General features: G+C 37.9%; 1 protein-coding gene across 2 annotated transcripts in view; it reads left to right on the top strand.

The window, feature by feature from the left end:
• KCNK2 (potassium two pore domain channel subfamily K member 2) overlaps positions 1-21,398 on the top strand; it is a 160,357-nt gene that overhangs the window by 49,305 nt on the left and 89,654 nt on the right. For both annotated transcript variants that reach the window (XM_080587225.1, XM_080587228.1), the window contains exon 4: positions 2,048-2,243. In XM_080587225.1, coding sequence (XP_080443351.1) covers positions 2,210-2,243 — 34 coding nt within the window. In that variant the 5' untranslated portion in view covers positions 2,048-2,209. The remainder of the gene's footprint in view (positions 1-2,047; positions 2,244-21,398) is intronic.

Consider the following 21,398-nt stretch of genomic DNA (forward strand, 5'->3'; position numbering starts at 1 on the left):
AAAAACTTACTTATTTTTGACCTAAAATTCCTGAGCCTTGGTTTTCTGTGGGATAGACTGTCATTGGTTCGTAGGTGGCAAGATTTAAATGTTTGCTTTTCACAAGAGACACACATCTGTATTAAAAGACCTGTATCACTTCAAATGAAACAGGAGCAGAGGAGCTTTGTCGATGAGAATGGTTGCTGTAAGCAGTTGCTTGCAGAGAAGCTGGGATCCTGTACTTAAAATGTACAACATAGAAAATGTTCTCTAAAGAGCTCCTTACGCCAGTGACTTATTATCAAATAATGCACAGCAAAGTCTGCTGCAAGGCAGATTTTCCTACAATATGTATCTATGTCTTCATCATAGTTGTTCAAAAGCTTAACTATCAGGCTCCTGGTAAGTATAAAGTTTTAAAGTTAATCGAAAAGACTATTATGGTCTTGTTTTATTTGGTCCTTGTCAACTGTGATTCACATTTCCTGCTCTTCGCTGCAAACAAAGGACCAAGAAATCAAATAAAAAAAAATGGTGTTCTAATATATTTGGCTGACATCAGGGCTTTAAGCAAAATATTAAATATTTTAGAGCTTCCGATAGAAAGTTGTGAAAGTTGGGTATGTGAAACTATTGAGGTATCTATCATAGCAACTCAGATATGGCACATCCCCATATTAAGAGTTTCTATGAAAATTTTAAGAAATTACATCATATGACTGGCCATGAGTGCTGTAATTGCTTTGGTGCTGTCACATATGGGTCAGTTTCCAAAGTCTGGGCCAGATTACCAACCTGTGAAATTCATGAAAGAAGTTTGTGTTTAATTAAATGTGAGGGATTGAGTTCTTTGTAACACAGTCTTCCAAAGCTTTTTTCTTTTTCTAAGATGGTTTTCTTTTTTGTCTGGAGTTTATCCGTTAACCATAAAAGAATTGGAATTATAAGTAGTGGATCAGAAATGAAGCATGCGCAAATGTTTGGCTACAAGTTAAAGTCCCAAGGGTCAAGCCAGATTTTCTTTTACTGAACATAATATTAATTTGTTTGTAGCTGGATATCTATATTTACAAGTGGATTCCACAATGTTCAAGAGCTATAATTACATTAATTCTCTTAACACTTCTCCATATATTCAAATATTTAAGATGATATGTCAGAAATTTCAGAATAAGGTTATATGACTGATATATCACCACGTTACTTAAAATAGCATTGCTTGTCTATTTTGTTAGGTGGCCATTATCGCAAATATTCCTGTTTTCTAGAATACGAAAAAATTATGCTACCTATATATTTTGAAGGAATTAAAGAAAAAATAAGCAGTATGCCTCAAAACACTGAGATCTGCACTTAGCAAATCCAAGTGCAACTGAAGCTAGGGAACTAAATAACTCAGGGTCCTTTTTCAAAATTCATAATTGAGATAATCATAATATTGCATCACATGGGAAGGAAAAATGGATAGGGGAGATACAAGATACAAAATTGGAAAAAAAAAAAAAGGAGGGTACAGAAAAGAAAATCAAACCTTGTGAAGAGTATGTTATTCCCTTCTCCTTTGTCCTAATCAAAAACTATTGATACAGTTGAGAAAAGATACTTGAGAGCCTGGTTTGTGACTTCTACTTAGGAAACTCATGAATTAAAAAAGAAATTGTAGCAATGTAAGTCTTCCTTCTTTAAAGAATGGATCAAATTATATACTTTGAGGCACACCTGACTCTTAAAATATACTGGGGCTCTTTCAGCAGCAATTAGACTACATGCTGCATATGCATGTTTCATGTGAATGATGCTTAAGAAAGGAAGAATTAATGGGAACGCTGATTTTGATCTATTCATTTATAGCAAAGAAGCTGTGGTCTTTTAAAGCCTTCTGGAACATTTGAGATACAATTATTCAATCTTTTAAGGGACTCTGGGTAATTTTCATTCAGGTTTCTATTTCCTAACCTGTTCAATCAGCTGTCATTTGTAAAATATTTTGAAGATATAAAACATGCTATAAATGCCATGTATCATAATTAGTAACTCACTGGTTTATTTTTATGTGTCTATTGAGTATTTTGGACAGGAAATACAGAAAGAGAACACATACATGTTTGTGAGAAGAGAGTATGTTATGATGCAATGACTTGTTCAGAAGACTACTTAAAGAGAGCCATGAAGGAAATGCTTTATCTAAGACCAAAAGCATGGTGACTTCTGAATATTACATCACCAAATGAGGAACCTACAAGCAAGACATAATTTCTACTGTAAGTACCATTACTACAGACAAATATTTAATTTAGTTGAACTTTGCAAGTTATAATCAGTTTCCCTTGCTTAAGACGGTGGACTAGAGTGAAGAGTTAGATTGACTGATTAATAATTACATTGGAGAAAATGCCTCAGTGACATATGTTTCATTTATAAATAAAAGAGTCTTTTTTTAGTTAATGGCCTTCCTTTTGAAATACTGATTGTCTATTAAGGTCTGATTAGACACAAAGTTGTGTATGAGTTAAGGTTTGCTATATCTGAATGGCATAATTTAGGAAAATTGCACCAGTGTTCCAGTATGTTATTATTGAGAAGGCTTATTTGTGTAGTTGGAGATATCTTCAACTTTAATATCCTTAACTTAATAAAATTCCACTGTAATACTGTGCATATTTATTTCCTTATAACAATACAATGATTAATTTGGAGCTTGGATAAGGAAAATGTTGAGTAGACTGGTATATGTCCAGAAAACCACTTAAAACGTGCTTTCACTTAAACACATTAATGTAAGTAGTCCTACCGCAGTCACATATTGGAGGTCCTTCTGTTTTTCCTTGGGAATTATCAGCAGGTATGTAGGTTTTGGCTGGAAAGTTTTCTTAAGCCCTGAAGGAAAATTCTATCCAAAATCTGAGAGAGAAAGAAATTAATGCTCTAGTGTTTAGACTGCATGAAATAGGAAAATCTGTTTGCAGATCTCTACTCTGCTTGATTCAGGCTTGTACCATAGGTTTCTGAATTAGAAATAAGTCTTTCATCCACCACAAAAGGAGTTGTTCTGGGTTCAGAACATTTCTGTTTGCTTTTGTGTATTTAGTGTTCAAGTTTTTGTCTTTTTTTTTTCTTCCAAAACTTCACAAAATGTCTACTTCCCTCCAGTGTGATGTATGAGTGTGCTTTGTTCATGAGTAAGAAATATTCTGCTTCTGCTTGGTTGTCTGTAGTCCTGAATGAGCATAAGGCTAAACATAATCTTGAATAATATTTTTGGATTTGTGATAAACTACTTATCATCTTCAAAATGGAACCTTTAATACCATATAATGGAACTTGATTCTTTAAGGCAGTTCAGTTGTTGATACAGTTATGAGCCTGCTTTGGATCACTGACTGCATTTATGAAAGTGAACAAGAATTTGTATTTATTTGGAATGCTTAATTATGCTGAAATGATACCTTCCAAAATGCCTGCCTTTTTTTTTTTTTTTTAAGGACCACTTTCCATGAATTAATTAAATGCTTTATTACATATTCTTTTACTACTCTAAGGTGTGTATTATACTTATAAATGCTGAGGTTGGAATTACTGATTAAAAAGCCCAGCTTATGGTGATTTCTCCTTGTTTGACATTCCTTCGTTCTCTGATCTCTCAGAGTATCAGTGATCACATTATTTTCTCTAGTATTATTTTAACTTTGTTTTCTGAAGCAATGTCAGAGGCTTTAGATAACCTGTTAACCATTAGCTCTACATCTGAAGAATAAGTAGTTTTGAATCTTTAGGAAGCTAATTAACTCGAGCATTAAATTTTAATTTCTAGAAACAACTCCTCCCACCCCCCAAGTTATTGTCTGTCAATTTTTATCCCATGATCCTAAAGAGAATGGAAAACAACTGAGGTGAGTTGTACTGAGGTACCAAGGCTGCTGTTGCACCCAAGTGCAGTTGTTCCATAGCCTGCAGCACCACTACAAACTGTCCATGACAAATGAAGAATGCATTTGCAGAGTTAGAAGGAGACCTCAGGCAGGCAGAATGTAATTACCTAACGAGAATTTGAGAAAGCCTCAGGACCACCTGGGAAGGAAGGTGTTGTTGCTGTTAGTAGGGTGCCAGGCAGAAAATGTTTTCAGATTATTTACTACACTGAGTAACCTACAGTGCAGTCATAATTTAAAATGATAGAACACTAAAGAGAAAAAATGTACAGTGTCAGTAATTTTCAACCTAGTAATGAAGCATAATGGAACAGAGCCATCATGCTATATTACACAATCTGCATTTTATAGAATGTGTGAATATAACTTCAGAGCAGATATTTGCTGTCTGTTGGGTGAAATTGCACCAAATTTATATTAAAAAAACAAAAAGTACTTTTCAAAAGAAAAGTGAAGGAAGTAACTACTCTCTCCACTCTGAAACGGAAGTCTCACACGTGGACTTGGATTAGTAGGACACAGCCCTTTTCTGTATCAGTAGCATTAAATCTGAGGGGTACATTAGAGTACATTTCAGAAGAGAGTTGGTGCACCACATTTAAAAGGAAGGTGGAGGTGAATATTAGCCATGGACTGTAACACAAAAGCCTTTTCATATGGAAAATAAAACATAATGTTTATGAGCCCACATCAGACGTGGTTTGCTTTGAACATTGTGTCTAATAGACATTTACTCTATACATCTTTAGGGTTATTGATGCTGTTTCAGTATTTGCAGGGCAGAAGCTTCAAGAAAAGCTATAATTAAAAGGAGAAAGGTGAGGATAAGAGCAGAAATAAGGAAGAATCATAAACAGCCTAATATCACAATACCTCAACTTCTTTTTCTGAGGATACTGGAGAAGCTGAGATGACAGCCTGTTAAGAGAGTAGGAAAGAGAAAGTATTTCTTGTATTTTTAAATGCATTAACACTAGCTATTATGTTTGAAAATGAAGGAAAGTAAGTAGGAGGCTGTCCCAGAACTGGCAGTAGTTATTTGACCAACTGTTCACCTTGCAAATATTTTTGCACTGCCCAAATGATGCTGCTGCCAAATGGATGGTGTTTTATTCTTGTGGCCTCTGTTCCATTATTCCGTAGGTCTTCAAATTTCTAGTTTTCTAGATTAGCTAAGGAGCCACATCAGTGAATGTATCCAGACACATTTCAGACCACCACAGCTGTGAGGACTTATTTTGTAGAGAGCATTTAAATTTATTTATGTTTAGTGTGTATGTTTTGTGTTTCCGTTGGCCATTGGTGAGAACTCTACTGTAGTCAAGATTTTAAATTTGGAAGTATACCAAGTGCAGGCCAGATGAAACCTGAAAATTGTCTGGGACAAGATAATGAAACAGGTTTTGAAGAAGTTTGAAGAAAAAATAGATGGATATTGTTTCCTAATAACTGTAAAATATTAAGTTTAAAAGACTTACAAGCAGTACTGTCAAAGCATGTTTGAAAAGTAGAGAGGCATCACACTGAGATGAAATAGGTTCTTCATGTTCTTGTTGTATTTTAATGATTGATTACCACAGATAAAATACATAGTAGCTTAATTTCCTCATATGTATAACCACTTCCTATCTCTATTGATATGCAATGAAAAGAGAGGATTTACTTCATGCATCCACTTCTGGAAGAGAAGGGAATTGCTCAATGCTTGCAGGCAAATTCTTATAACATTCAACATGTTCTAATGTTAAGATCTTCAGTATGATGCGGTAAGACACAAAGTAATGTGAAGACAACTACCTTTTTGGCATCCTTCCACTGCTTTTTTTTTATTACATCAGTCTTTATTTTTGACTAGCGGAGAGAAAAAAAAATACATGATTTAAAGTAGTCAAGGCCACATTTTATCAATTTTGTGTTTTGACACAATATATACTACATGAAATGCTGTACTTAATACATAGAGATGGCCATGCATGAGCCCACTGTTCTTAAGGGAGGTCAGAGTGGGCTGGGAGAGGGATGTTTTTATTTGTGCCTTTTCCAGTAACGACGAAATGCAGGATAACAGTGAGATGTAATATACTGTTTTCAAGGATTCTACAACAGTCTAGCAGAAGTTTGATTATATTTTTTTCTACATCTTCCTCCATATTCCCAGGAGTTTAGGCTGGGATCTAAAAATTTCTTTCCTAACAGTTCTGCCTGTTCAAGTAAAATAAAACCTTTTACACTGCAGTGATGGATAGAGTAACTAGAAATGCATATTTGCAGGTGGGTGCTGCTCTCCAGCAGCGCAGGGCATTTAATTTCTGCTACCCCATACTCTATGTATAAAATGAGATCATGATGACAATACCCCCTTGCTCTTGATTTTTGTCTCCTTTATCTAGCTGGACTGCAAAGTTCCCACAGAAGGAATTGATTCTTGATGTGTACTTCAGTATATAAAATAAAAGGATGTGTGTGTGGGGAGGCCCTGGGAAAACACTGTCCATTCCCAACTGTGCCCTCCTCTCAGAGCTCCTCCTCCTGTTTGATCTCAGACAGGTGTGATCAGCGCCTTCGCAGCCTCATGAAAAGTTTGGTGGGTGGTTTGTAGGGTCAGGAAGTTTAGCCAACCAAGCACAGTGCGGCGGCTTTAAGAGAGACAACACAGAAGCCACACCTCAGGAGGCTGGAGGTGGATTTATGTTCAGCTTTCCTGTTACTGGAATAATCTAGGGGTGCAGTTATTTGGGAGCTCTCTTCTACCAGACAACTTAAATTGAACCCATACACTTTGGGCAGGTTCTATGTCTTGTCAAGATAAGAAATCCAAAATATTTGGACAGAACAAACCAGTGTGATTTTTGTGAATAAGCACTAAGTGAAAAAGCTGTATCTTTGAGTTTTGGCCTCCTGAAGCATTGTTGTAATTGCAGTCTTCAAAAGCAAAATCAGTGGCAAAAGTTTTGGAACATCAGCCTGTCATCAGTGTTCAGCATCTGTTACTTGTGCTTTGCAAGGATACGGAGACCAGCTTTCCGGTCACTATTTCACGAAGGAGCATGTAATGGATCAGGTAGATGGTACATTCTCTGCAAATTGCAGCAAGTGTGATAGATAAGTGCTGCTCTGCAGCTGTGCAGGGGTACAGTGTGCTGCAAGGGCTCGTAGCGGTGGGAGCAGCGTGGGAGGTGAGCTAGCAGCGGTGACCTGCCATGCTCCGCCTGTACAGCCCGGGGAAGGAGCGGCAGGAACCAAGTACTCATCCAGGCAAGGGAGACCCCCATGTGAGGCAGAGGGTAGCTGGTGATGGAGGTTTCTGCAGAGAACTTTCAGCTTGCCTCTATCAAACTAGGTCAAGCTGACTTCAGCACAGTTCTGAGCTTTCCATCTCTCTGTGCTTCAAAGAATTGAGGTCCTTTCTGTGCACAGACTAAAGCAACTGCACTTTAGTAAAATAAAAGAGAGACAATTGTGACAGCTTGAGTTCTAGATTGGTGCTTTAATCCTTTAGCTGAAATGCAGAGAATTTCCATAGAAGCATTAATAGTCTTTACCTTTTATTTCTTTCTGAAACTTTAGTAGAACCAGCCCTCTAAAAGGAAGACTGTCTTTAATTCTTGAAATAAATCCACTGCATTGCAAGGACATTTAACTAAGTAATCAATATTTTTTATTTTAATTTTTAAAAAAGTCTCATGTGTTCTATGTTTTGAAACAATGAGAAAGATAAAAAAGAAATCACTCTCTGAAATATGTCTTACACATTCTGCGAGTCTGCACTCTTCGATCTATAAAAAAACATGCTGTTCTTAGGCATAAAAATGATGTTCCTTTGCCAGTCCATAATGTTTTACGCAGAAACCTATTTAACTACTATATTTATTTCAGAAAAATGTGAAATTAAAAACAGCTCAGAATGCATGAAATCACATGAGACAACAAAAAACATTAAAATGCCAACTGAGCTTGAAGCATCAAATTTTGCAAGGTTCTAGTTAAAAATAAGTAGAACGAGAAATAGGATGTTATTTTAAAGAATGAACTGGATTTCTTTGATCCATACCTAAATGTTTTAACTAATGCCTAGGTTAAAATAAAGGCATTTTCTCCCTTACTCTGGGTTGCAAAGTAAATATTGAGCTGGATGGAGTGCTCTTTTCTTAAACTGAAGCTAAAACTACAGTTTTGTTCTTTTCCTGGATGAATAGTCCTCCTGTAGCAGATAACTATGCATGTGGCCAGTAGCCACAAAGTAGCATTTGGAAGCAGCTTTCTACACTTAACCTTGGAGCCACATCTTTGATCCTGGCTTATGAAATGGATTTACAAACAAGCAACAAAGACAAAAGCCTAGTTTTTTCTTTCTTTCTCTTTCTTTCTCTTTCTTTCTTTCTTTCTTTCTTTCTTTCTTTCTTTCTTTCTTTCTTTCTTAGTCTTCTATTCAGAGAAAAACAACATTTGCAGATCCACAGCCATCACTTTTTCTCTAAATAAAACACATATGTATATGTTAAAATTTAACTATCATGATAGGTAGTTTTCATTACTTCAGAATATTTGCTTTTGGGAGTAATAGCCAAAAGAATTGTGATTACAAAGAAATGTATGGCAGTAAATTGGTAGTCCAAGTTTGACATTTGGGCCAATTTAAAGGCTACTAACATCACCTGGAGTGTCTTCAGAGGATTTTCAGGGAGACTAATATATCCCATATTATTTATTTATTTATTTACCATGTTAGTATGAAGAATGTCTGTTCCTGTTACATGTAACAACAAATACTTTTTAATTTTGAATCTACTTGTAAAACTATTTACCTCCCCCCCCCCCCCCAATATCCAAAATATATCCTAACAATGATCTGAATTAATTTTTTTTATCCTAGTCTCTTGGTCACTTGACAAGTTAGAATAGTCACTTATTTAAAAACTTGGTGGTGAAATCAAGTGATCCAAAAAATGTAACTAGGAAAGTTTTATTTACTTTAGGTTCATGATTAATATTACAATATAAATGCTTTTTACTGATGATGTGACGTGGGAAAAGAAGCCCAGAGAAGAATAACATTTTTTTTCCACAAAAACTAATTAGTAGTTTTAGAAATTGTTGTACTGGAACAATATATTGGACAGAGAACAGCTAGAAAGCAGATTAAAGGAACTTATAACCTCAGTTTTTCCTACTACCTGATAAGTATATGAGTCTCTATATATAAAATCAGTGGGATTCCATACAGGTATAGCAATCAATTTAGGATTGATTGACAAATAGAAGAAACCATGTTAACTCTATGTTCTAAGCCAAAATATATGGCTTATTTCTGTATTTAACATGGACCAAACCTCATGTAAAATGTGAAAAAAAAAGTTCTAATTTCATATATTCCTTCCAGTACTTAAAGAGGGCCTATAAGAAAGACGGGGAAAGACTCTTTATCAGGGACTGTAGTGATAGGACAAGCAGTAACAGTTTTAAACTAAAAAATGGTAGGTTTGTATTAGATATAAGGAAGAAACTCTTTACCATGAGGGTGGTGAGGCACCAGAGCAGGTTGCCCAGAGAAGCTGTGGATGTCTCCTCCCTGGAAGTGTTCAAGGCCAGGTTGGATGGGGCTTTGGGCAACCTGGTTTAGTGAGAGGTGTCCCTGCCCATGGCGGGGGGGGTGGAACTTAGATGATCTTTAAGGTCCCTTCCAATCCAAACCATTCTGTGATTCTATGATTCTATGTTCATACTGTAAATGTTATGCAGAGATTACTTAGGGGAAAAGTGATTCTGACTCCTCTTCCTCAAATAATTGAATTAACGTAGTCTGTGTAATACAATAATCTGAGAGTCTGTTAATACAAAATATATATATCTTTTATATATATACACCTTTTTTAACCTACAGTCACTTGAGTGATGGAATGGTGGCTGCTGAACTGTTCATTTGAAAGTTCATGAAGTTACACAGTAATCACAGAATCTCCAGTTTTATTATCCTTTACACCATTGAGAAACGCCTGTTATTTTGTTCTGTTTTCATTTTCATTGTATTCCAAACCAGAAGTGTATCATTGCCTAAAAATGTGGTGGTAGGTAATAAGGAAAGGCAAGTGAAAGGTCAAATCTATTGCAAACTGGTAAAACCACATAAATTAAATTTAAATAGAAACCACAGTATATGATCAGATATGTACAACTTATGGGTTGTCATATTATTTATAAAATAAGGAACATTATCATTAAGGGTGCCTGGGACTGTAGCGGTGTTGAATAAGGCAAAATTCCCATCGACTTGCCTTTAGATGTGTGTTGGGTTCTTGTTTGGCCAAGGTAATGGTATTTATTTTTCTTATTCTTATTCTCTGTTGCATCAAATATCCCTTCTATTTTTTTCCCCACAGTTCCCAAAAAAGTGTTTAGGAAATAAAAACTCCTCAGTGGCAGACATGCATATACAATGATTTTATCTTGCTAGTGTTGCCATTATTACCTCAAATAGCTCTTTCAAATTTCCTACCTACCACTTACTTTGTATTTGCTTACAAAACAATTTAGTATATTGTGTGCACTTCTGTACATACAGGAAAACTAGTCAAATGCCTGCAAAAATTCTGACACCACGTTCTATTTTCTCAGACTTGTAACTTTACCTCCAAAGGTCTCTTAAGAGGCTGCTCCAGGATGCTTTCAAAGTCTCATTCTGCCCCCATTCCTTGGTTGAGGAGGATAGCTTCTGAGATGTTACCGCCATACCTGAAGTGGTGGGAGGGCTACAGAGAATGCACCCGAGAACATGGAAACCAGGAGCTCCAATCACAACCCTACCTATGAGCACACGAGTTTGTGCAGCCTCAGTAGTTCTGAGAGCTGAATCTTCAGGCCCATTTTGGAGTCCTTTCATGGTGTAAGTCAATGAGGCCATGGCAGCTGTTGGCTGTACGTGCTGAACCACACATATGCCAGAAGAGATCTGTCTTCAGCCCCACTGTTACTGTTTCATGGAGAAAGCAGAGCCCTAAACACCTGATTAGACACTGTAAAAGAAGATACAGACTATTATGGTACCAGGGATGCCTGGCCTGCTGCTCTCTAACAGTCCTGTTGAAAGGGAGGCAGATCAGCAGGGTGGGTCTGCAGTGTGCACGTCGTGCTGGCTGAGCCTGGTGTACGTAGCCTGTTCTCTCACGCAAACAAGTGTTTACTCCCAAAGAAGTCCAGGCAGGCAGCAAGAGGAGTGGAGTGCAACATTTCGAAAACCACAATGAACTTGTATTATATACTTATTTTGAAGGTGTGTTACTTCCAATACAACCTTGCTATTACTTGGAAAGAATCAAATCAAATACTGAAACTACATCCACTATAAATTCATAAAGGAAAAGGTTTCTAAAGTTTGTTTTCTTGAAGTTGTTTTAGAATGCTTTGGATGGGACACTGACTACTTTAAAATGATATCATGATTACTTTAAGGAATTTGGAAAAATATTAATCAAGAAGAATAGGAAAAATGCAGTTGTAGAAATAACCTGGCCTGGGACTGAAGTGCAATGTGGAAAGATGTACAACCCTCTTGCTGATGTATATGCTAAAATAACACTATGAAAATTGATAGGTATTGTCAGATTTTTGCTTTATTTTGGAAAATGCATGTTAAAAAGCAACCTGTAGAAGACTGAAAGTAAAATCCTATTAATGTATGAGTCACTGTTGCTTGGATTTTATGACCTCTGGAATGCAATTTCCTATGAATAGAACAGTCACAAGAAAATGGCAGAGAAGAGACTCACTGAAGAGCTCTGCTCCTGTTGGAGTCGGTATTTTGGAATATGAACTATGCTTTACCATCTGTCTTCCAAGCCATGACCATCTCTCCTCATATTGTCAGCAAACACACAGAGGCAAGACACTTGGGAGGTACTGCACTTCACAGCTTCTCTTGTTCTTTGTATGTGCTGCTTGGGGACCAGTCCTTGACGAGACCGGCAGTTGCCACCTAACATGACCCCAAAGGCATTGTGCTGGTCCTGTGGCTAACTGGGAGATGGTCAGCTCTCGGCTTGTGCAATAAAGACCACTGAACCACAGTAGAAATTAACAGTTCCTATTCTCTTTAATGTGGGACAGAATTCTTACCTTGGTGTATATGACAAAAGTAAAATTAAATGTCAAACTCCATTGCAAGCAATATGAAACTCAGTAAAACCAATGTTTCACTGCAGATGCTTAACTAGAAAGTTTTTCTTCATCATTGCTTGGGCACTGCACTTGGGCTGTGATGCCATTCTCCTGTATAACAAGTGTTCTGGGAGCCCTTTCTTTAGCTGCGTAGGGTTGCCATGAGAGTCTTGCTTCACTCTCTGCATAAATGCAAGCTGATATTAAAAAATCCCAAAGAAGCTGATATATAACCTGTACCTTTTTACCAAGGGTAGGAAAAGATTAATTTAATGAAAATCCCAGAATGAGGAATTGTTAGGAATGATATACTGCTCATATTCTTAAAAAATATATATACAAAAATTGCATCAGAAAAATCTGTCCTTTATGAATACAAGGAGAAAAAACTGTTCTAGCATAAGTACAACCATTGGAGAGAAGAAGCCATATGTTACTGGCCTTGCAAAATAAACAATCTTTCCATTAATCCTGTCATACAGAGTGTAAGGAGGTTTGGGTCCTCATATTCAAGAATTTACTTCAGGTTTGCATATGTGTTTCTATTCAACTGAGATAAATATCCAGCACAAGAGTATACCACCATGAAGATCTCATCTCGACTGCTATTGTGTGGTAAAAAGAAGGCACATAGGAGTGAAATTCAGTATACAAGTTTTCTATAAGATGAGTTATGGGTGCTGTTGCTTCCATTGCATAGGGAACTAAGCACTGGTGCAAGGAAGTGAATGACTTCACAGCGCAAACACTCAGAACACAAGTGCAAAGCCATGGAGTAGGGTGGCTTAAATGGTCACATTAAAAACTTGTGGAAAAAAAAAAGTATTAAAAGTCTCCCGAAAGAGATGTAATGACAGGAAAGAAAAACGTGCTTATACTCTGGAAAAGCTCAGGTATGTGGAAAGCTTTGGGGAGGCAAGACTGTAACAGGACAGTGATGGCAGAACTGTGAATGCCTCCAGCTGTATAGTTTGAGGTTGTGCTGTGAGGCAGCATGTATGATCTAGGCAGAAAATCACTAGCTCTTAAGCAGAGTGTCTGTGCCAGCACAGGCTGGCAGCCTTCAGAGGTAAGAACATGAAGTCTGTTGTCTTCTCTACTGATTTCCCAGCCATCCTTTTGAAATTCGCTGACTGAGTGGGGGTTTGTCTGGGAACAAAAGTGTTGGTTTCTCCTCAGAGTATTCACTGATCCATTGGGCACTGTGCATTTGTTATTTTAGACCGACGTGAAGGTGTGCATCAGAGCTCTATTTCCCATAATCTCTGGGAAAATTGATGGGAAAGGAACTCATGCATACAGTTTACTTTTGCTGAGTTTATTCAGCATTGTATATTGCCTTACCCATGCATGGCTTTTGTGTAAGGTTGTAATTATACCCTGTACTCTAGCTATGGGTGTCTTATTTGCATTACTGCAGAGTTAACATACAGTAATAGGATGTAGGCCACTTGTGGAAGATGAATGCCTTCATCCAGGCTGGTGGCAGACAGAACTAGACAGGAGGAATGCAAATCTGGCATAGCAGGGACAAGGCTGTGTTGCTATTATTTGCTGCCATAAATAAGTTTTTTTTTTCTGAGATGTAATAGAATGTCTTTGAAGACAGAAACCATTTTTTTAAGAAAAAACACCTTTGCTCACAGGAAAGCACTGGTCTAACTGAAGCTTCTCATGGGAACCTGCATCTCAGCTTCACCATGGCCACATTAGTGCACTACTTGCTGGTGCTGGGCTGGCCCAGACACTGGATCAAGCAGATTTATGCTGGCTCTTGAGTCTCCAATATACCCAGAAAGGCGCCTTGCCCTACCGTCTGTTTCCTTCTGTGGCATGTGTGAGGGTCTTTCACCAGCTCTTCACAGAAAAAGCACACAAAACTTGTATTAAATAGCTTTCATTCTTACAGTACATGGAAGAGGACATTTGCATGTATGGAAACATCTAGCTCCTGGCCACCTCTGGTGCCAGTGTACACGCTGCCTTCATAGCCAACTTCAGCAATTGCCTGGCTCCTTAGGTCCTCCTCAGCAACAAAGAAGTCATATCAAGCTCTGACATCCCTTAGACGACACACAAAAAAAGGATTTTATTTACCCAAATGAAGAAGAATAATTCTGAACAGCAAAGAAAATGGAGACGGAAAATCCTGAAAAAAGCAACCAGCATTTAGATAACCAAACAACCCACAATCAACTTATTCCCAGTCTTCTGATTCATTTTCCTAACTGTATTCAAAAACACTTATTTTGTTCTCTCTGACTGCAGTTCCATCCCAGAAGGGGTTGTCCTCTTTTTCACTATGATATTTTCTCTGTTTCACATGGGAACAAGCACAGCCTCTTCAGCAATTTCCAAACACATATTATCAACAAAAGTGTGTTGTAGAGGTAGGTAACCTTGCTAACCTTTGCAAAAATCATAGAAAAGAGTGTGGGGATTATGTTAGAAAAGGTGAAAAAGGGTTGGTAACATTAAAAAATGGAAAAGGTTGGAAAAGAGTGTTCCCACTGCTTTTTAAATTTGTCTTTAAATTTTTTACTTGGCAATTTGACAGCTCACAATTTAAATTTTTTCAATCATCTTAATATTTAATCGCAATTTTTAATTATACTAGTAACTCCAGGCTACTTCTTAACTCAGCAATAACTCCATCTTCTATTAATAAATGGCACATATCTTTGGCTTTGACACTTACTTGCTGTGAGTGTTATGGCTTTGGTAGAACATGCAGTCCTGGACACTGTTATTGCCTCTTAAATCTCAAATCTTCTCAAGTTATCAGTACAGTGTTTCACCCTGATGATGATAACTTAGTATAAAGATGTTCAGTTTTCACCGTGGTTCTTAGTGTTACTGTTGCTAAAAAATACAGGAAATTAGAGAAAAAAGTTCTTAAAAAAATCTTGTTGTAGAACACATTCTTATTTCAGAAGATTTTTCTTCTCCTTAGGCTGGAGAAAGGGCACACTGGTATCTGAAAGCTGTGGACTGCAAGATCATTACATATCAGTGTGACAGAGAGGGCTTGGGATGATGGCCTTTTTTTTTTTTTTTTTTTATCTGTATGCCAAATTGGCTCCAATTCTGGGGTTACAGCACTCATGTGGCAGTGGTTTGGAGGCTGCTGGGGGACATGAGCCAATGGGCATGACTTCTGCTGGGATGCAAAGGCCATCCAGCCCAAATCCACAAGGGAACAGTAAATGATCTGGGACTTGCTGAGCTATTCATTCTCCCCACAGCTCTCTGAAGTGTCTGGTCTATGTGGCTCTGTGAAAATTGGAGAATGTGGCTTATGGGGTCAGGAAGGTTCACCAACTCTCTTGACCCTCTGAGACCAATCTCTGTTTTTTTTTTTTTTTTTTTTTGGCAGTATGTCAGATAAACCTCTATATAAGCATCTACACTGACCAGGCTCTATTTTACAATGTGAGGTTTGTGTTCTCAGCCTCCCTGTTGAGAGATTGTTCCAGAAGCTAGCACTTCTCATGCTTTTTCTGATTTCTAGCCTAAATTTATTCACAGAATGGTTTTGTTTTTGTGCCAGCATGGTCCATTAGCTCAAAAAAGTCGTTTTGATGTATCCACACACAGCAATCAGATATTTTCTCAGCTTTCATTTTGCCAGGATAAGGTAGATGAGCTCTTCCAGTTTCCTCTGACACAATCCATCTAGAAATATTTTCTGCTCCATGTTGGGTTAATTTTTGTGGAGCACCAATGACTAGAGCTAAGTGCACTTTTCCTGTTTCACCAGCTCCTGTGGGTTAGCATGCAGCACTCTGATAGCACTTGCTGGCCAAACCCTCTCACATATATATTGGTGATATTAGCAAAAATAATCAATGTAAAGATGATTTAACGATACTTCTAATAAATTTGGTTAAAACAGACTAGGAAGGTCTGGCTTATTATAGGTTTGATGGCTTTCTGCTTGGGGACCAGCAACTTTGGATTCCTTGAAGGAAGAACTAACTCTCCCCTTTCACTTATAGGAGACCTAGTGCTGATAAGAATCTCCATCCTATGGCCACAAAACTTATTTTAGACTCAGGCTGAAGCAAGGAGTTAAGGGTAATTGGACCTTGAATAGTCTTAGGCAGAAGTGTAACATTCTCTGTAATGCATTGCCTTGAACCAGAACAGCTTAAAAGTGAGAGGAAGACAAGGATCAGTTTCCCTCCCTCACAAGCTCCAGTGTTACATATACCTGTTTTCTATGGTAGTTTGCATTTGTTAGTTGGAAAGACTCATCAGAGTTACAAGATCCAACCTCAGTAATTACTACCCCAAAACACTCTCTGATACATGAAGATGTTGAAAAAGAAACATGTATCCAGTGTTAGAAAAGTAGAAAAAAGAATGTGAGAGGTGAAGAACCTGGAAGAGCAGCTAAGGACTACAGCTGCTGGAATCCTCTAGAAATGCAACAGGCAAAGGGACTGAAAGAGGATTTTGTCTCTTCAAAAGGAAAGGTTTCTAAGAAGAAAGGTGGGCAAAGCTAGCTATTCTTTTTTCCAGTAATTTTGGGCCAGAGGCATTGGATACAGTTTAATAGCCTACAATTATAGGAGTCTAATTACCATTTTGTGCTAAAAAAGTCAGGAGAGTCATGCTTTTAGAAAGAATGAAATTTAGAGAGGTATTAATTGCTCGTGAAATACGCTAAAGAGAAATTTATTTAATATTTGTAAAAAACTCATGCTTTTTTCAGTGTTTATGGGAATCCTATTTTGAGATCAGGTTATGGTGGACTTTGGAGAGCAGAACTGAGCAAAAAACATTGTATGAGTCTGACTTACCTTTAGAAGAAGCAGTATTAGTTTGTCAGGTTGCGGAACATGCTTAGATGGGACTGCATTTTTAGAAAGAAAAGAGGTGACAGCACAGTAGATTGGGTGAACAAACAAGTCTTATTAAATAAATGAAAAAAAAAGGATTGACAAAGCGAAGAAAATCTTCAACAGATCAATTATCATGGGGAGTGAATTTGCAAGAAGTAATGTGAAAGTTTACACTTGAAGGAAAAAAATGGGGAACAGAACAATGTCTGGCCTTTGACAGAGCTACTATTCTGGAAAGAAACTAAACTAGCTGTGGGAAGCCATACCTAAAAGGAAATTAAGTATAAGTACTTTGCACAGTGTAGAAGATTGTTCTGTAGAAATTGCTCAGATAGAGACCTATTTCAGATGAGTGATATGCCTTCTTGAACGTGAATGGAATTGTTGTTGCTTATAAACTGGATATTGATACACCAGTCAATACAAAATCTTAAGTCAATCTGAATACGAACAAAAAAGCCCAGATTGTGCAGTGACAAAATACTCCATAATAGCAGTATACAAACTAAATGTAATTACATAGAATTTTACTTTTTATTGAAGGAGACAGAGGCAGTACTTCATCTCACAGGGAGAATATAGAAGCTCGAAAGCCAAAAACACTTACAGGCAGAAAGAAAAACATTGATTAAAAGAAGATAACTAAATGAAGATATAGACAGCAAAGCAAAAAATTATAAAAAGGCAAATTTCACAAAGAAACAAGAAAATGAAAACAGTCATTACTGTTGTAAGAGAATGCTAAGGAAAATGTAGAACAAAGATCAGAAATTGTTAAACATGGGTGTAATAAGGAAATTTTCTATTATATCCATTATATGATTTGGAGATTTTAGAAGAAAATGTCCATGACAAAGGAGAAAAATGGCCCAGTTCTTTCAGTGCACATTGACAACTGAGTACGCAGAGAGCTGAGCCACAACCTGCTAAAAATTTCTCTTCCATAGGAAACTCCATATGTAACGTTTACAAGTCAGGATTTTCTGTGTCCTTTTGATGAAAATGGAGCACTTTTCTACCTTTAAGAATTAATTAAATAAAGAGCAATTCACAATGTTTAACTTGCATATGATATAGTAATAAGGCCAACACATATCTCTAGCTAGACTTAGCGGTCTCTACTAATGAGAGGATTCCTGGTAAGGACTAGAGGAATAAGCCGCTTGGAATAATTGCCATTCTCTCCATTGTGAATTAATGGGTGACTGTGGTTTGGTTTGGCCCATACACCTATTTTTAATATTACGGATAAGTGGGCTTCTATCATAGTTCCAGTTTATCCAAAACCAAGCTGTGTACACTTTTCAGGTATGCGTTTTTAGTGTCTGCCTTTCGAGTTTTCATGCAGATAGCTTTTTCTGAGAGCTGTGCCCTCTTGAACATCCATGGAAACTTCTTAGGTAGGTAGGCTACTTCTGTGTCATAGTATATGGGAGACCTTCCCACTTCCCTGGGCTCAGAATCAGATGCTGGCTGAATGCCAGCTCTGTACTGGGGCAGGACCCAGGCATGTGCCAAGCCCCTCATCCCCGCACCTCTCTGCCCAGTTCCCATGCCAAGGAAAGCTCAAGCCCAGAGCCTGAGCATGAGCCATGGCATGTTGCCACCAGGCGTTGGTCTGAATGATCTGTGGAGCAGGACCCTGGGGCGTGCCAAGGCTTGCATGGGAACATAAATATAGCCACAGCCATAGATAATGTGAGAACTGAGTGCCTCTAAGTTTTTAGGCTTCCTTTGAAGTCGATGGGAATTTGCCGGAATAAGTTATGTGTAAAAACTGAATAAAAGAGTTCAGTTGTGGCCTGTTAGGACATGGGTGCCAGTAGTAAATGCTTTATTGCCAAAATCATAAGTAGCTAAAAATGTGGGGATTAAGAATACCCCACCCAACGCCTTGCTGGTTAAAGCATTCAAAGGGAGGTAGAAGCTGTGGGCCCAGATCTCCTCTCCTGTCTCCTGGGTGAGTGCTTCAGCTACTGAGTCGCACTGAGCGATGCCTTCTAGCTCTTTGTTCTCTTTCTGCCTACCTTCCCACTTTTTTACTCTGTCCTGTCTTTCAAAAGAAAACACCAAATTGACATCTGGAATCCAATGTGCAAACAGATCCTCCCTTTAGAGGTTTAAATCCTGGAGTTTGACAGGGTTTAGTCCACCTCTGTTCTTGCTGTGTTGCCCAGCGGCTAGTTCATAGCGGTTCCTGGAAGCTGAGAGTTCCTCTGTTGGGTGACTGGCTTTCTTCCTTTGTTAAACAGGGAACTCGAGCTCTAACTTTGGTCTGCATACGGTAGGTGACAAACTTTAGGCATGTCAACATAGAGCCTGGTGACTTAAATCACTGTGTTGCCTAAGCCCAAAGCCCATAAGAGTCGAGGTGCAAGAGGTAGTGATCAAACCTTGGCTGACTTTATTTACACTGGTGTAGTCTAAGTCAGTGGGATCACACCGGTATGCAGTAATGAGACATGGATCTGGACTGGGAGAAATGCTGGCTCACCGACCCATGTCTTCCACTATTGCAGGCTACTAGACCATGCAATGCCTTTCACATACAGGTTAGCCTCCAAGAATCCAGCTTGGCATTATAAATTCTGTAGCATTAAATGAATATGAGGCTAAGGAACATAAAGTTAATGACTTTACTTCTACAACATCTGAATGATAGCTCTGATATTTGTTGCATTATAGGAGTGGATAAGCAAGGTCATTAGGAGTATATAAGGAGTGTATAAGCAAGCTACCTGTATTTATGTCATTATTATAAACTGATCACAATGTACTAATATTATAATAATAATTAGAGACTATAGCTGCTAGATAAAGGAAGTACATATAGATAATACAGATGTATACCTATCAATAATGTGCAAGTAATGTACTGAAGGATGTGCTGCTGTTAGTTCATCAGTAATTGTTGTATATGGCTTTAATATTATTTACTTTAAGAGAAACATGGTTGGGTGTGACTCTTCAAAATACAAGTTGTGTTTTCCATATACAAGTTTCTGTTAAATATTCTACAGAGCAGCTACCTTGTGTATGTTCTTCCGTAAGCAGTCATTCTGAGTGACTGATAGTTCAGCAGTTATTGACAGGTTGCTTTCTTGTCTAAAACCAGAGGAATGTGTGGACCCTTTGTACACAGTAAGCATTTGAGTAATAATGAAAGTGATTGATGAGAATAAGATTTCTTTTTACTCTTCTGTCACGAGCAACCTATTGGGATCAAGAGAACACTGGGATATAAATTAATCTTCCTTGAGTTATTCTAAACAGTCAGCTGATGGGAGATTTCTTTGATCTCATTCATTTGAAATTGATTAATTCTGTTAATTACTCTGCTTGAACTGAGTTAGCAGGAATTTTCTACATGTTGCAGCACCCTTGATGGTTTGTCTGCTGGCATGCCAAACAAGCAAACTTGGTAAAGAACTCAAAGGGAGGCGGTGTCAGTGTGGTGTTTGCTGACTAAGACTGATGATGACTATCAGTGATAAATATGCGTCGAAGTGATCAGATGTAGTTTGTTTCTGTGCTTGAATTTTTCACTGAAACTGTCGCTGGTTAAAATGCATAAACAGTCCTTGGAGCAGGAACTCATGTCTTCCTCTGCCAAGCGAATACAGAATCACTAAGCCAGGAGGATTTTCCCTCTAGCTCTCTATGTCCTTTTCCCACCTCATGAATCCTGAATTCTACAGGAAGAATTGGGATCTCATGAGACTTGTTTAATGCCTGCTGGATTACAGCATTGTTGTATATCTAAGGATGTGTTTTGAATCTCATGCCATCAACTTATTACCCTAATGCCTGTTGAATGGGTTCTGATTAATACTGATAGTGGGAGCTAATCTCCTACCTGGAGTCTGATTTTTTTCAGTAACCAGCCTTGGTCTTACAAGCTAGAGGAGAAACTTGGGGTGCTTGGAACTGTAAGAACAGGCAGAAATACATTGAAGCATTTGCCACATACTGAGGAGATGGGTGGTTAAGGCTTGCTAGGCAAGGAAATCTTGCTAGGAAATCTCTCTCAGTTCTAACTAGCTTTCAGTTAAAAAATGAAATTAATTTATAATACTAAAATGTTAAGATAAAATAAAATCAGTGACTATATCTGCAGAAAGGAATGAGAAATGAAACTATAAAACATGCTGTAGCTAAATCTCATTCTAGTTAGGCTTGAAGGTGATTTCTCTTTTCCATGTAGCTGGTAGGCACTTGAGCCAAAATAATTTCCAAAACAATTGCCAGAGCTCTCAGGCACTGGAACCCGGTCCTCTTGCATCCTGCCTGCCATGGGTTAGTCTTTGCTCTGTAGAGATGCCTTTGGAGTGCCCTTCTGTGGCAGCACAGGCTCAGGCAGAAGTCAGCAGCTACTTGGCTCTGAAGAAACCTTTTATTCAGTACTAAGGCAAGACGTAATGACAAGCTCAGTACTTAGCCTGAGGGTAAACAGGTCATTTACCTGTTTTCAGTAAATTTTTTTCTGCTG

Source organism: Anser brachyrhynchus, assembly GCF_964034855.1.
Source record: "Anser brachyrhynchus genome assembly, chromosome: 3".
In the NCBI taxonomy this organism is placed as follows: domain Eukaryota; kingdom Metazoa; phylum Chordata; class Aves; order Anseriformes; family Anatidae; genus Anser; species Anser brachyrhynchus.